The sequence below is a fragment of the Astyanax mexicanus genome, chromosome 1 (assembly GCF_023375975.1).
Source record: "Astyanax mexicanus isolate ESR-SI-001 chromosome 1, AstMex3_surface, whole genome shotgun sequence".
Taxonomy (NCBI): domain Eukaryota; kingdom Metazoa; phylum Chordata; class Actinopteri; order Characiformes; family Acestrorhamphidae; genus Astyanax; species Astyanax mexicanus.
In genome coordinates this window covers 86,107,468-86,122,446 of record NC_064408.1, presented here as the reverse complement: position 1 = coordinate 86,122,446, position 14,979 = coordinate 86,107,468, and the positions used below count along the sequence as shown (strand labels likewise).

The window sequence follows — 14,979 nt, the reverse complement described above, 5'->3', positions numbered from 1 at the left end:
GAAAAAATGACTTCTGAGCCAGTAAAAACGAAACAGGCCAGCTGTAATCTGGAGATACCCACAGATGAGTCACTGTTAAAACTGAAAAAAGAAGCATGTTAGGTCATGTAAATGAATTTGAGTAGTTTGAACATGATGGCCTTCTTTTAGATGATGATATTAGGCAAATAGCTGAAAACTGCATATACGGTCTCCTCCAAAAGTACTGAAACAGTGAGGCCAATCCCATTACCTGAATTTGACATTAAAAGATTAACATGAGACAAAAGATCAATATTTCAGCATTTATTTCTATTTATATCTGTATCTGATACACAGCTCAGGGGATAGCATCTTCTGTCTGAGCACATTCTTGTTTTTTGCAAGTAAAATAAGTTATTGGACAGATAAACTTTAACCTTTTTTTTTTACTTAAAAGATTAAAGAGAAAAATACTTAATATCCATTACTTACAATAACTGCATCAAGACGGTGACCCAATGACATCACTAAACTTTTACGTTCTTCTTTTGTGACTCTTTTTCAGGCAGTGGGTTTTGGGCCATTATCTTGCTGCATGATAAAGGAACTCCCAATCAGTTTGGTTACATCTTTTTTTAAAACTGACAGACAAAATGTTTCTGTAGACTTCTGAGGTCGTTGTACATCATTGAAGTTTATTGAGCCTGTCCCAAAAGACGCTGAGAAGCTGAAATGTTGATCTTTCTTTCCATTTTAATCTTATAAATGTCAAGCCCAAATGTTTTCAGTCTACAACAGAAATAATGGCATTGGCCTCATTATTCCAATACTTTTAGAGGGCACTGTATTAAAGAAGAAATATTAAACTAATATTAGCTGCTCCTCACATTAAAACAAGGTATTGCATGTCATTTAAAAGGAATGTTGTGAGAAAACAAGAATTTACTCTTGCGATGATTTGCTATGCTTGGGTGAATCATGCTAAATACCACAATGATCAGACACATAAAAACTAATGATGTTAAGAAAAGGGCCAAATTTGATTTTAGACTTTTGATTTTAGATTAATGATTACAGTTTTCTTTACAAAGTCACATGCAAGATGGGAGGGAGACACAGAACAGAAGCATTCACAGAGTACTGATACCAAACAGCCATGTTTAATTCACAAGAACATATTTGAACATGAACATATCAAAACATTTTAGCTGGTGTTTCCTACTCTAAAACCCTAAATTCCTCAGAACAACAGAAAGCAGAGAGAACTCAGAGGCTTTGTGTGCATCTTCACTTTATGGTTAAAAAAAAATAAATAACTGGGAATTACAAAGGCAAGAGTACAATTGGGTTGTTCAGCATATTGCATATGTTCACTTTGGGAATCTACAATGCATCCATAAAGTAATTATCATTTAAATAATCCATAGTACAGGGAATGATCAGACATTGACAGGACAGGCAGTGCATTTCTGAACCAAATTTAAAGTAATGCTTCACTACAAAATCTAATTTACCCAGTTTTATCCACAAATAGCTCAAATACAGTTGGTCAGTCGAGTCGTGTTTGGTTTAGGACAGAAGATGCTAGGCGAACATTGCTCACAAATACAGGACTTACAGTAGCACAAGCTTTTTTCATTTAAATTTTCTGAAATGGAACTGAGGATTAATTGAAATCCTTTCCTCACTAAATTTTTTATGTAGTGAGAGTGAAAGTAAAAGTATTAATTTAAAATGAATCATGAGCATGTGTCATCTAGTTAACACACACATTGGCTTGAACTTTTTAGTATAAAAACAGCTTGAAGCTCTAAATGTTGTTACTGATCAACTACATTTGAGGGAGTAACTGTGTAAAATTTCACATTCTGTGAACCATTCCTTTAATTACAAATTTCTCAGCGAGTCCACGCCGAAGTCTACAGCAGGTTAAACAAGGAATATACCCATGCGACATCTGCAGTAAAAGTTCACAAATGTGTGCAAAACATTCACAAGCATAGTGTCTATTACTTCCATAGATATCCAAGAGCATTCAGCTGCAGGCCTGTGAACTTTTCTGTTCATGGAAAGTTAAACGGTGAGTGATTTTTGCTTAAGACCAGCTCAAGCCCCTACAGGGTGGGATATTATATTGTATAAAAGCTTTAAAATGCACACATTCAAATCTTTTAAAGCTCTGGCTTCCAACAGACAGAAACCTGCTGCATCATCTTTCTGTGAAGAACTCACTGCTGTAGTAATTATTCAAGTCAAACACAAAACACTCTATTTCAAGGGATCAGCAGGTTGTAGATGTGGTTTAAAAACACAGAACCTGTCCTTCTGTGCACTGGGGAAAAATGTGATGCACTGAATTTTCTTTGATTCAACAACAAAAAAATCCATACGAATAAACTAACTAAAGCGTTATGCAGTCCAACAGTTTAAAGAGGTAAAAGCGGCTTCACACGTTTTCTGAGATTCTGCACAATACTGTATATGATGATGATGAAATGATTCACACGTCTGAATCAAAGTAAAAACAGTGAATCACTTTTTTTTGGCAGCGCATGCACTGGCACACAAAGCCCTAAATAACCCTTGTAGCTGAGGTCAAAATCCCATTATAAACTCCCATTTCCCATGTAGACTTACAGTCTCCGTCATGTTTTGGTTCAAACAATAGTGTCCTTCACTGTCCAACTCTGCGTACTGCTCACTAATCTACCTAAAATTTGGTCATGCAAAGTCGCCATACGAATGTTTCAGAGAAACAGCTAAAGCTGACTAGGTCCCTTCAAAACACAGGAAGTAGCTAGGACAGAAATGCAAGAGCACTAAACATCTGCTGATTTCTTTTCATTAAGTTTATGCATAATAAATGGTTAAGATGTAAACAGAGACATTCATAGTGAGTTCGGTGTAATATGTTATTCCAGAGAAATGAGTCAGAAATGTGGTTGTGAATAGAATAAGACATCTGAAGAATTTAATACCTCTAAGAACTCATGCCCGAAACACATATTAACAATGTTTGTAGAATTTTTTAACTTAAAATTGTTTACATTTATATTTTTTACTATTTAAACACTAGATTTACTATCAAGATATTAATCCGAAAGCAGAAACTATTCAGGAGTATTTATTAACCAGTTGGTTTAACATATTTTATGTCCCACAGGGTTCAATTTTAGGGCCAATAAAACTTATGTTGTTACCTATGACAATATTCCAGTTATGAGTTTGAGAAACTGAAGTATGGGCTTACATACAGGGTCTTCCATGTTAAATTCATTAATTGTAGAAAAAAAATTTACTTTTTACTTCACCACAATTAATCATTTCACATGATCCCCAGTCTGATTTGACTGTAAAAATCTCAACCACCATATTATGCATAAAAAACAGCAGCATTTCTCTTTAATATCCAGTATCAGTATCATTTCTGCAACTTCTACTCAAGTGACACGACGACGCAACAAGGCATCTGCTTTTCCGTCAAGACAAATAATTGCGCAACGCAGTAGCTACTCTACCCATTTTGTTTCAGTGTTTCTTAAAACTAGTTTCAGTTAAAGGCTTGGTGAAGTTCTGGCACTGCATTTAGGACCTAAATACAAATAATTCTGCTAAGAAACAGAGCGTTGAGAAAATAAGTCTCAACACTGTCATTTAAAAAACGTGACTACTAAAAAAATAACTCTACATTACAGCATAGTAGTTTGCTTTTAAGGAGGCAGACAATTTCCACAACCTTTTTTTTTTTTTACTTCTTACCAAATCTAAACATTATAAAAGTTTCTGAAAAAAAAACATTTAATTACTGAATAACTTAAATACATAAATTATTTCTGCCACAAAATAATTGCAGGTGGCAAAGGAAATAAACTGTTTACGTAGGGTTGGGGAAGGAGCAGGAGATCTTTAATAATAAGAACAATAAAAATAATAGTAATAATACTACTAATAATAAAGGTAATAGTAAAAAAAATCCTATTACTTGGGCCAGCAGCTCTATTTGCAGTTTGCAATGTGCTTGTTGCACGAGATGCACTAGAGAGGACACGGGTGCTCTAACATCCGCAACAGAGAAGCTTTGGCATACACACACACACACCGAACATGGACGATGCTTCACAAAACAGAGCTCGGAAACACACACATGCAGCAGGCCGTGCTTTGGCGACCCGAGGTCAGAGGTCATCTAAACTATAATCTTCAATTCTGCTGCCACAGTAACTGGCAGTGAGGGCTCAAGGTCCAGAGGTGGTGTGGGTGTGTGTGTATGAGAGAGAAAGATAGAGAGAGAGAAAGAGAGATATCAGCAGACAGGTCCATAGGTGCCTTAAAGTGTGTGTTTGTGTATGTGTGTTTGTTATATACATACATATACACATACAGTGGTTTGCAACATTTTGGGCATCCCTGGTCAAATTAGGTGTATTATTTTTTTAAGTGTATGTAAGTCACTTCTTCTACAGACACACTAATAAACTTAATTTACTGAATTTAACAGATTGTATTAAATTAATTTCTTCTCATAAATAGAACTGTGCCCTAAAAAAAGTAGCATACATCAAATTCATGTTTGTTACTTGTAGAAGATTTGTTTCCTTATTTGCACTTAAAAATGCAACAAAACTTAATTTTAACAGGGTTGACCAAACGTTGGTTAGAGACTAAACTCTATATATATTTCAGAGTATGTTTGTGTGTGTATTTGTGTGTGTGTGTGTTTGTTTGAACAGCAAAACAGCAAATAGCTTTCTCGTGTGAGCGAGAGTGCTTTCTTTGACCATTCAGGTCCATTCAAATACTTCGGTGATTTAAGGGTCCCTTTAACGATTGCACCATTTCTCCTCTTTTCCGTCTTTTCCTCTCTTATAAAGACGACTCCACCTCTCTGGCAATGATCACGTCCTGCTCGGCCCTGGGTGCTCCTTGATCTTTACCTTCCTGCTCCCTCACTGCATTCTCCAGCGACTCGTTGATGACTTCCAGCATGGCTGAGGTGGAGGCAACTGCGGCATTGCCCGCGGTAATGGCCTTCTGCCCAGCTGCGGGCATTTCGGCTGATTTGGGGCCATCCCCGGAGCCGCAGCACTGTTTAGTTGCACACTGTGTCCTGCAGGACAGCTCGCAGAGGGACGCACGCGACTCTGAGTTGACCGTGACAAACTCTGGCTGAATGGTGGTGGCGTGGATTCCCTCATCATGGAAGAAGGCTTTGATGCGCTTGGCCACATCCATGTAGGAGGCGGGATCGTGGCACTTGATGTGCGCTGTAGCGATGATGCGGCTGCCGGCCAACTGCCAAATGTGCAGTTCGTGAACAGCCAGGACGCCCTCCAGCTCTTGCAGCCTGGAATTCAGGCTGTGCATGTCAATCTGTTTGGGCACAGTCTGTAGCAGGATCAGTGCCGACTCCTTCAACAGTGGATACGTCGTGTACAGGAGGATGCAGACCATGATAACACACAGAGTGGGGTCCAGGTAAAGCACCCAACATGGTCCAGCTTTGGGTATAGAACTGTCTCCCAGGCTGCTATGGTTGCCATGTTCACCGTCCTGAATCCCCACCAGCGTGTGGTTGATGTGCTGGTGATCGGTGCAGTGGCTGTTGACGCAGGGGTTAATGCAGGGCACCCCGGGTTCGCAAGGCTGCCACACAAAGGTGAAGATGATGGCATTGATGACAACAATGACGGAGCCCAGAGCATCCCCAAGAACATGCAGAAAAACACCTCGCATGTTAAGTGAGGCCGTATCGTGGCTGTGGTCATGCTCCAGGGGGTCATAGGGAGCATTGCCGTTGATCTGGATATCCACACACCCATCATGGGAAGTGCCTGCAAAGGATGGAAAAACAATAAGAAACAGTTAATGAACATGAAATACTTGTTTTTATTTGAGTTGTCATGTGGTAAGAGAACTGAATGAAATACAAGTAATAAATTCAAGTCATGAACACAAAAACAAAAAACATAAAATGTACATATATAAATCAACAAAATAAATGAACTTAAGCATGAAAGACATTTTTTTTTTTACAATAAAATATAAGAACATGATTGTATATCCAAAAGAAAAAGAATTGATCGGTCACTGAAAATGAAACAGAATATAAACATTGTAAAAATTTCAAATTCATATTAGGTTCTAAGTAATTTATAGCAAATACTAAACAACTAGTAGTAGTTAGTCAATACTTAATAGTAGATACTGAACAAATGAGCAATACTGTGTTTGGTCATACAGTATACCAACTAGAAATATATTATTCCTGAGAATTGTTGAACAAGATAAAAGTTTGCGTGTAAGGTTTACGACTAAGGAAACAAATAAAATGTTTCAAATGTTCCAAAATAAGAGACTTTTATACGAAATGCTTCCTCCCTGTTTTAAGTAAGTTAAATCCAATCGCAGCCAAAAAGCAGTTCCTAAAAGTAGAAGACCAAGCTTTTTTTGGCATATTTAAATAGATTCTCTCATGAAATATTTAAGAGTTAAAAATCTGTGGCATAAAGATGCTTTCTAACACAATTTTGTAACGGCATGTGAGCCTTCTATTGGGTGCTAAGGATCACCAAAGATAAAGTGGCTGTGAGTTAATTTTTTACTGATTATGACTCCATGAAATATAGTACACATGCAAGATCAGCAATAGCAGAAGCCTCTCCTTTTGCTATGTAGTATATCTACGACACAACCTGGATTATAACTGGACAACACTATTATGTCATGGTGACCTGGTTAAAGGCAAAGCTGCATCAGTTCTTTTTTAGTTGATGATTACATACTACTTAGTATATGATCTGACCTATTATTTACAAGTGCCATGAGTAAATTTTGTTCACAATCACTGAAGTGAAAATGCAACATAAATGAAGTAAAATGAAAGTAGATCCATGCTAGTCAGGCTACACTAATTGACAAATGGGAGATGTTGTATAAAAAGCTATACGTTACATTCAGTTCACACTTAGATTCAGCAGTAGGAGATTCCTGTTGCTTTGCTGCATACTATGAGCAATCAGTCAGCTCTGACCAATCAGAGGAGACAATGTGCTCAAGGGGTTTATTGGTGCGCAGGTTGGTGCGTTTGGGTTTATACCTGTGTGAAACCAAATCAAACTAAGGGAGAAAACGCTCCAAGTAAGCAAACTCATCAACTGATCCAGACCCTAGAAAGGAACCAAAGGTGTGAAAATGCCTTTTTATACCCAGCAAATTAAGTTCTAATACAGAAATTATAACCATCAATGTATAGATGTTATAGAGGGTAACCATATTTTGGTTTTGATGACAAACAGGCAAACATGTGGTTACAATGTTGTGGCGGGGGGGGGGGGGGGAGGGGTGCTTCTAACCAGTACTAACTTGCAGAGGACCATGGCGTGTGTGTGTGTGTGTGTGTGAGAGATAAATATATAAAAAAAAAAAAAAACAATGCAACTATGTTAAATTGCATTTAATTAATAAACATTTACAGAAAAATAATCAGATTTTACTACAACACTGAATATACTGATTTGGAACAACTGGCTGGTGGTCACACTGACTGTAAACCCTGCTGGCTTGTCACTTATTTTTGACACTATGGGGCTCCTAACTAGAACTATAGAGCATCAGCTGTGGTCACAAAGGTGTGAAATTTTGGAATCAGTTGAAGTTTAATGTTCTGAAGTGAAAACTGTAATCATTATTAATGCTTGAGTTATAAACCCTTGTTAACTACTTTTGATTAGACCCTCACATAAAAGCCTTATATGCTAATTAAGCCCTAACTTTTAATGACAATTTTAGAGTGTGTTTAAATCTTACTGACCTCCATTATCATTCGCTTTCCCGTTGCTTTAAAAAAACACAACACTGAATTCACTGTATGTGTGATGTGTGGCATAGTGGTACACACTTTAAAGGAATAATCTCTTAAAGCTAGTAGCTAGCAGTCTCATTACATTTCTCTATTGCTCTATTGTGAAAAGGCCTGCACTGAATTCTTTACAGTCAGAACAGTCCAATCTGTGACGATATAAAATATAAATGGAGCCAGATAAACGAAGGTGAGTGGTACCCATGTAATGTTGTGCGTTTGTGTGAAGAAGAAGATGATGATGATGAAGATGACGCTAGGCTGACTGACTAAGTGTTCTGTGTTATGGAGGGGTGGAAATGTGTCACAGAATGACTCACAGTCCCCAGCTGGCCATTTTTGTATTTTGTATTATGTGAGTATACAGTATGTTTGATGAAAGGAGAATAATTCTTATTAAAGGGCCAACATGAAAGGGTTTTTCCCCTTACACATTGAAATATATGTAGTAAACATCCTGTTTTTAAACATGTAAAATGTTTCTAAGATTACCTATTTTCATATGATCTCCATATTCCCTATGTGGACTATAACCATAAAAAAACATGCTATATCACATACACATATCCACCTACTTAACCTAAAGCAGCTTGAACCCTAACGAGGAATGTTTCAATCAGGACTGCTTTTTGGACACAGCACAGTTAATGTTGCTGTAATAGTTACGAGTTTTAACTGCATAAACCACTGTTAAATTACTGTATGGTAGAGTAAACCTGCATCATCGATAAGGCCATTGCTCTCCTCTGTGCATATTTGCACAGTCTTTCAGTAATCAAATCTAGGAAGCTTATCAATCAGAGAAACATGAATGCCATTCAAAAACATTTTATGAATAGCTTATAATATATACAGCTCTGGACAAAAATAAAAGACCACTTAAAAATTATGAGTTTCTTTAATTTTACTTGAAGTTTTTTAAATTGAAAACCTCTGACATATAATCAGGAGGAAGTTGGATGCTTGAATTTTTGCACCAGGAGTGGCATAAGGTTCCAAAAAGCAGTGTGTAAGACTGGTGGAGGAGAACATGCCAAGATGCATAAAAACTGTGATTAAAAACCAGAGTTATTCCACCAAATATTGATTTCTGAACTCTTAAAACTTCATGAATATAGGGGTCTGAAAGATCTGCATCTTTTTATTATTTAAGAAATTCTTATTTTCTGCAAATAAATGCTCTAAATAAAAATATTCTTTTTGGAATTTTGGAGAAATGTTGTCTGTAGTTTATAGAATAAAACAACAACGTACATTTTACTCAAACATATGCCTATAAATAGCAAAATCAGAGAAACTGATTCAGAAACCAAAGTGATTTCCAGAGCTGTATATTTGGTTCTACTAAATGCATAAAACTATTAGATTTATACTAAATAATAATTTTAATAATGTTTTGATGCAGTAGTATATTCTTGAAATTATAAAAGATAGATTATTTATATTTTTAAATTCAATGTTTTTTTATATCGCCACAAATTTCATTATCAAAAAAATGGCCTGAAATATTATTTTATTTTATATATATTTTTTATATTATTTTAGGACCGTATCACCCATCCCTACTAATCCTTGTTTCAGAAACTGTCCTATAGAGCTGGCCTAGTCCTGATCTATACAGCACTGTGAACTGAGATTCTCTATTTAGTCCAGGACTAGGCTTAATCTCATGAACCCACAAAACATCAAATCATAAAAACCTAAAAGAAATACTAAATGTAGCTAACAGACACAGAAATCACAAAACAACTCCAGAGTGAAAGCCACCCAAATCATATTATATCAGCAGATTACAGACACAAAACATCACGAGCCAGGAAACCACAGATTTTTACAAACAGTGGAAGTTGTTGGGTAATATCACCCAGACCATCTAAAGTAGAAGAATCTAAGCATACTTATCACAAAACAATGTGCTGTCCTTGCATGTAACGTGATGACTGAATCAGCTGACTGTGATTAGAAAGATGAACATGAGCAGCACACAGCGAGTGCCATTAACTTGCTGAGGGACCTGCTGAAGCATCTAATACTGCAAACATCAAACCATTAAAAAGTGACAGGATATGAGTCTCGAGTATAAAAGAACATTAATAAGTGATAAGAAAACTCCATACGCACATATATAGCCCTTGATTAACAATAAAAATACACTGATGGCAATCTTATCACACACCACAGAATCATAGATGAGAGAATAGCCTAAACACACAAAATAAAAATCCACAAAACCCAGATCAGCAGAATATGCACCACAAAGCCTCGAAAGACACGATTTTTGTCCACAATACACTTTCATTCAAACCTACAAAGCAATGCATTCAAATAATATGGACATGAGACACAAGGCAGCACTGTGCTTAGAAACTAAAATGATGTTGCAGATGTTACGAATTTAATGTAACAATACTAAAACATGATGCTAGTTCCTTTCTGTGGAAACGAAGGTAATGAAACTACTGCAGTCATCATAGTAGTGAGATTGTGATTTCTCCAGAATTAAAGGGGCAGCATGATAAGCCTACACATGAAAGGAAAGAAGAAGGAAGGTGACCATAACAATAACTTGTGGAATGGCTTTAAGAACAAGTGGCCCTTGGTGACTTGGTTTAGTATTGTATGTTTTTTTAAACTTTCACAAAGCTAACAGCTACAGCTAACTAAACACACCTACTGTAACAAAATTTATTTATTTCACCTATTATACCTAAATGAATGACACTGTAAATAAAAGAAAACATTTATACCCAACAAAAGTATATGTAACATATATGTAGCAAACATATATGTTTAAATATTTGCACCCAATATATTTACATAATCTTATTCCAATAGTTGTGCTGCACTTAATCTGTTACATGGTCAAATATGACAAGAGAATATAGTCATTCTGAATGCTGGAGAGCAGCAAATTACCACCAGACCACTGTATGTAATATATAAGGCTGCAACTAATGATTATTTGGATAATGTTTCTATTAGTCAATTAGTCAACAATTATCATATGACATTATACCTTCTGTACTACTATACCAATGGTTTGAATATATTTACTATAATGGTCTACAATTTACTATAACTACAATTGTGTGTGTGAACAGACAAACACCTCTGGCAGAAATCACATCCACATTCCATGCAGTACTAAATGTGATACAATTCCATGAACAGAGAGGAAAGATTCCCATATATTTTTCTTCCAATTTTCATCTCTGGTCCATCGAGCACAATATACAACAGTATACAACAAAACAGCATTTTCTTTACAGTAGATTCAATTTATGTCTATAATTTATTTTTATTGACCTCAAGTCAATTTACAAGTCTTGGGAGGAATTAACACTGCAAGGCAATGTGGGTACTGTGCATTATTTTTTACATACACAACAACTAATGCAGCTGTCTTCAGTTGATGCTGGATTGTGGGCCATTCTGCCTTTAGTTTTGTCTTAAGCAATGAAATTCTGCTCAGCTGAGTTCAGATCTGGTGACTGACTCTGCCACTGCAGAATATTCCACTTCTACACCTTAAGGAACTCCTGTGTTGCTTTCCCAGTATGTTTTTGGCCATTGCCCATCTGTACTGTAAACTATGTAAAATCAACCTTGCTGCATTTGATTGAATCTGGGCAGAAAGTATATCCCTGTACACTTCAGAATTCATCCTTCTTCTTCTGTCACATTTTCTACTAGTGACACTAGTGACCCAGTGCCATAGAAAGCCATGCACACCCATGCCACCACCACGTTTTACAGAGGATGTGTGCATTGTGTTGAGCTGTTCCAAGCCTTCTCCATACATTATTCTTCCTATTATTTCTATTACTGATTTGCACTTTGTGGTACACCTCTTGTATTTGTGCTCATGAAGTCTTGTCTTTATGGTAGACTTACAGTAGATACTGATACACCTCCTTCCGGAAGAGTGTTCGGTGAAAGGGTTTTTTGAAGGGTTTTCACTATGGAGTTTCAGGGATTAACCAGGGAATAGCCCATGAAGCCCATATATTAGTTTTTGAGATCATTTGTCCAATTACTTTGCATTTTAAATGAGGCTTTATAGAAAAAGGATATTTTTGTTCAACCCCTTGAATTAAACCTATTTTTGAAGTATACACTTCCACGGCACAAAATTGGTTTCATTTATTTGGGTAGATGTTCCCTTAAAGAAACTAAAGAACAGAAGGTTGCTGGTTCAATGTCCTGGACTGACAGGATGTTGGGGGCTGGGGTGTGAAGGAACAGTGCTTTCTCCTCCCTCAACATTTGAGGCTTAGGTGTTCCATGTCTCTTTAGCAAAGGCCCAACAGCTACTGTAACCATACTCTAAATAAATGTATATACCAGAACACCATCATCAACACAACTGTAACTACGTCCACTTTACTGTAGCTTCAGTAGCTAGCTAGATAACCCCACAGTGTATGAAGCCCTATACCATTAGCTTTATTAAGCATACTAGCTACAACTGATGTGGGTAACCTAAATGTATTAACAAACCTTATATTCTTTGGTGTGTGAACTACGTGAACTCTTAGGGAAAGAGCTTTAAATATTTAACAGCTGTGCTATAACAGGAGAGACATACAGAGATAGAGAGAGACAGAGACAGATGTAGAGACTGTACAAAAATGTCCTAAAAATGATGAGTTTCTTTGATTTGACCAAATTAAAAACCTCTGGAATATAATCAAGAGGAAGATGGATGATCACAAGCCATCAAACCAAGCTGAACTGTTTGAATTTTTGCACCAGGAGTGGCGTAAAGTTATCCAAAACCAGTGTGTAAAAACATGCCAAGATGCACGCAAACTGATCAAAAAGCAGGGTTATTCCACCAAATATTGATTTCTGAACTCTTAAAACTTTATGAATATTAACTTGTTTTCTTTGCATTATTTGAGGTCTAAAAGCTCTTCATCTTTTTTGTTATATCTACCATTTCTCATTTTTCTGCAAATAAACGCTCTAAATGACTATGTTTTTATTTGGAATTTGGCAAATTGTGGTCCGTAGTTTATAGAATTAAACAACAATGTTCATTTTCCTCAAACATTTACCAATAAATAGCAAAATCAGAGAAAATGATTCAGAAACTGAAGTGGTCTCTTATTTTTATCCAGAGCTGTATGTATGTGTGTGTGTGTGTGTGTGTGTGTGTGTGTGCTGCATTGTTTACCGGTCCTCCCCCTCCTCTCGGCGGTGGTGATGGTGCCGTGACCCGGGACCAGGTTGTTGGTCTCCTCCTCGGCGGCGCTGCTGCTGCTGTTGGTGTTGTTACAGGTGCTCGGTTTGCTTCCCTTCTTCCCCTTCTTTCCGCCCCCGCCGTGCGAGTGCCCGTGCCCTCCTCCGTGCGCGTGCCCGCGGAACATGCACAGCCCCAGCAGGTTGACCGCGAGCCCGGCGGCGCCCACCGCCACCACCACCTTGGGGGACTCGATCTCGTGCGGCTCGGTGAAGCGCTCCACGGCCTCCAGCACCACGGTGAAGCAGAGCGCGGTGAGGAACACGGCGTTCACCAGCGCGCCCATCACCTCCGCGCGGATCCAGCCGAACGTGTTCTTGTCGGTGGCGGTGGTCCGCTGGGCGAACCGCGCGGCCACGAGCGCCACGACCAGCGCGATCACGTCCGACAGCATGTGGAAGGAGTCGGACAGCATGGCGAGCGAGGCCGTCAGCCGGCTCACCACCACCTCCACGATGAAGAAGCCGAAGGTCAGGGACAGCATGCAGAGCAGCCGCGCGCGATTCGGCTCGCATACCGCCATCGTGCCTCTCCGTCAGTCAGTCCGTCCGTCCGTACAGCAGCCGGCTAGCTAGCTACAACCCCCCGCTCGTCCCCGCGCCGCGAGCCTCGCCTCGGTCCCGCAGTCAGAGAGCCCCTTCCTCTGTAGTATCAAAGCCCGTACCCAGCCTTAATCTTCTCCGCGTCTCCCGGCTCCTCTCTTCACCCGCGGCTTTTCTCCGGGACCGAATCCGCGCGGCTCGCTTTGCAGACGGATCAAAACTTTGCACCCGGACCGGCAAAGTTTCCACACGGAACCAAGGCGACCACAGCGCAGGACACGCCCAGAGAGACGCCCGATTGGCTGGGGGTTAGGGTCCGGGGTAGAAGTGCGCTACACCCACAAAAACGAAGAGAGAAGAGAGGATACGATAAACTGGAGAGAGCAAAGGTATATTACAAGGTGACATTATATATATCATTATATAAGTATTTTTCACAGATGTCCTCCTGAGAAACGAATCCCGTCCGGATAGGGCTTAAGACATTAAAGGCTGTGTTCAAATAAATCTAATCAAAATTACATTAATTATATATGTGTTAGTTTTCTGCAAAAAAATCCATCTCAGTTCCAGCTGGGAATCCAGAGAAAACTGGTCTTGAGCCACATTTTTTACATTTTACATTTTTCAGCAGAGCTGTTAGATTTTTATGTTTGTGTTAAAAGTTGCTGATCGGATCATCAATGACCACAGCATTTTTAAGTTGCTGTTAGGTATAGGATATTTTCATTTCTGTGTAGTTAAAGGTAAGTGAGTGGGAGGGTAGAGTACATTAAAAGGGAATGGACTGAACCCTATGTATAATCCTAGTTGTTAGATGCAGGATTTTGAGTACAATGAAATGTTGACATCTTCCTGTGGTTAATGTTTTTTCATTAATCATTTAAATGCTGCAGTCCATTTGCTCCAGATGTTATCGGAGCTGGAAATTACATCACACCTGAGTTGACAGTGTTCCAGTTACACATTTAGATAAGGTGCCACTGTTGGGGCCTTGAGATGCAGTCTGATAATAGCTATCCTTTACTGTCATTTATACTTGTACAGTACAATGAGATTTTTTCAGACCAATAGACCAATAGTGGAAGCTTCTTACAACTAATTTAAAACAAATATACTCATGCTGTAAAAAGTATTCCAAGTAGGATTTTTGTACGACAGTGAACTTTTAATACTAAGATTTGTGCTTGGAGGCTTTTGGGGAAACCCAGCCCTGACCTGTCCTTATTTAAGTATAAGTATAAGACAGCGTATCCCAATCCTGGTCCTGGAGGCACCATGCCCTGCACATTTTAGAGCTTTTTCTGCTTTACCACACTCATTGTCGTTCTGAAAGGAACTGTCAATGATTGGTTAGTTGAAACGGGTGGGTT

General features: G+C 38.4%; 1 protein-coding gene across 1 annotated transcript; it reads right to left on the bottom strand.

The window, feature by feature from the left end:
* Positions 1-1,099: 1,099 nt before the first annotated feature.
* slc30a1a (solute carrier family 30 member 1a) lies at positions 1,100-13,840 on the bottom strand. The gene is made up of 2 exons (XM_007255501.4): positions 12,999-13,840; positions 1,100-5,792 (listed from the first exon to the last, which is right to left on the bottom strand). The coding sequence occupies exons 1-2, from the start codon at positions 13,585-13,587 to the stop codon at positions 4,825-4,827; spliced, it is 1,557 nt and encodes a 518-aa protein (XP_007255563.3). The 5' UTR covers positions 13,588-13,840; the 3' UTR covers positions 1,100-4,824.
* Positions 13,841-14,979: the final 1,139 nt, after the last annotated feature.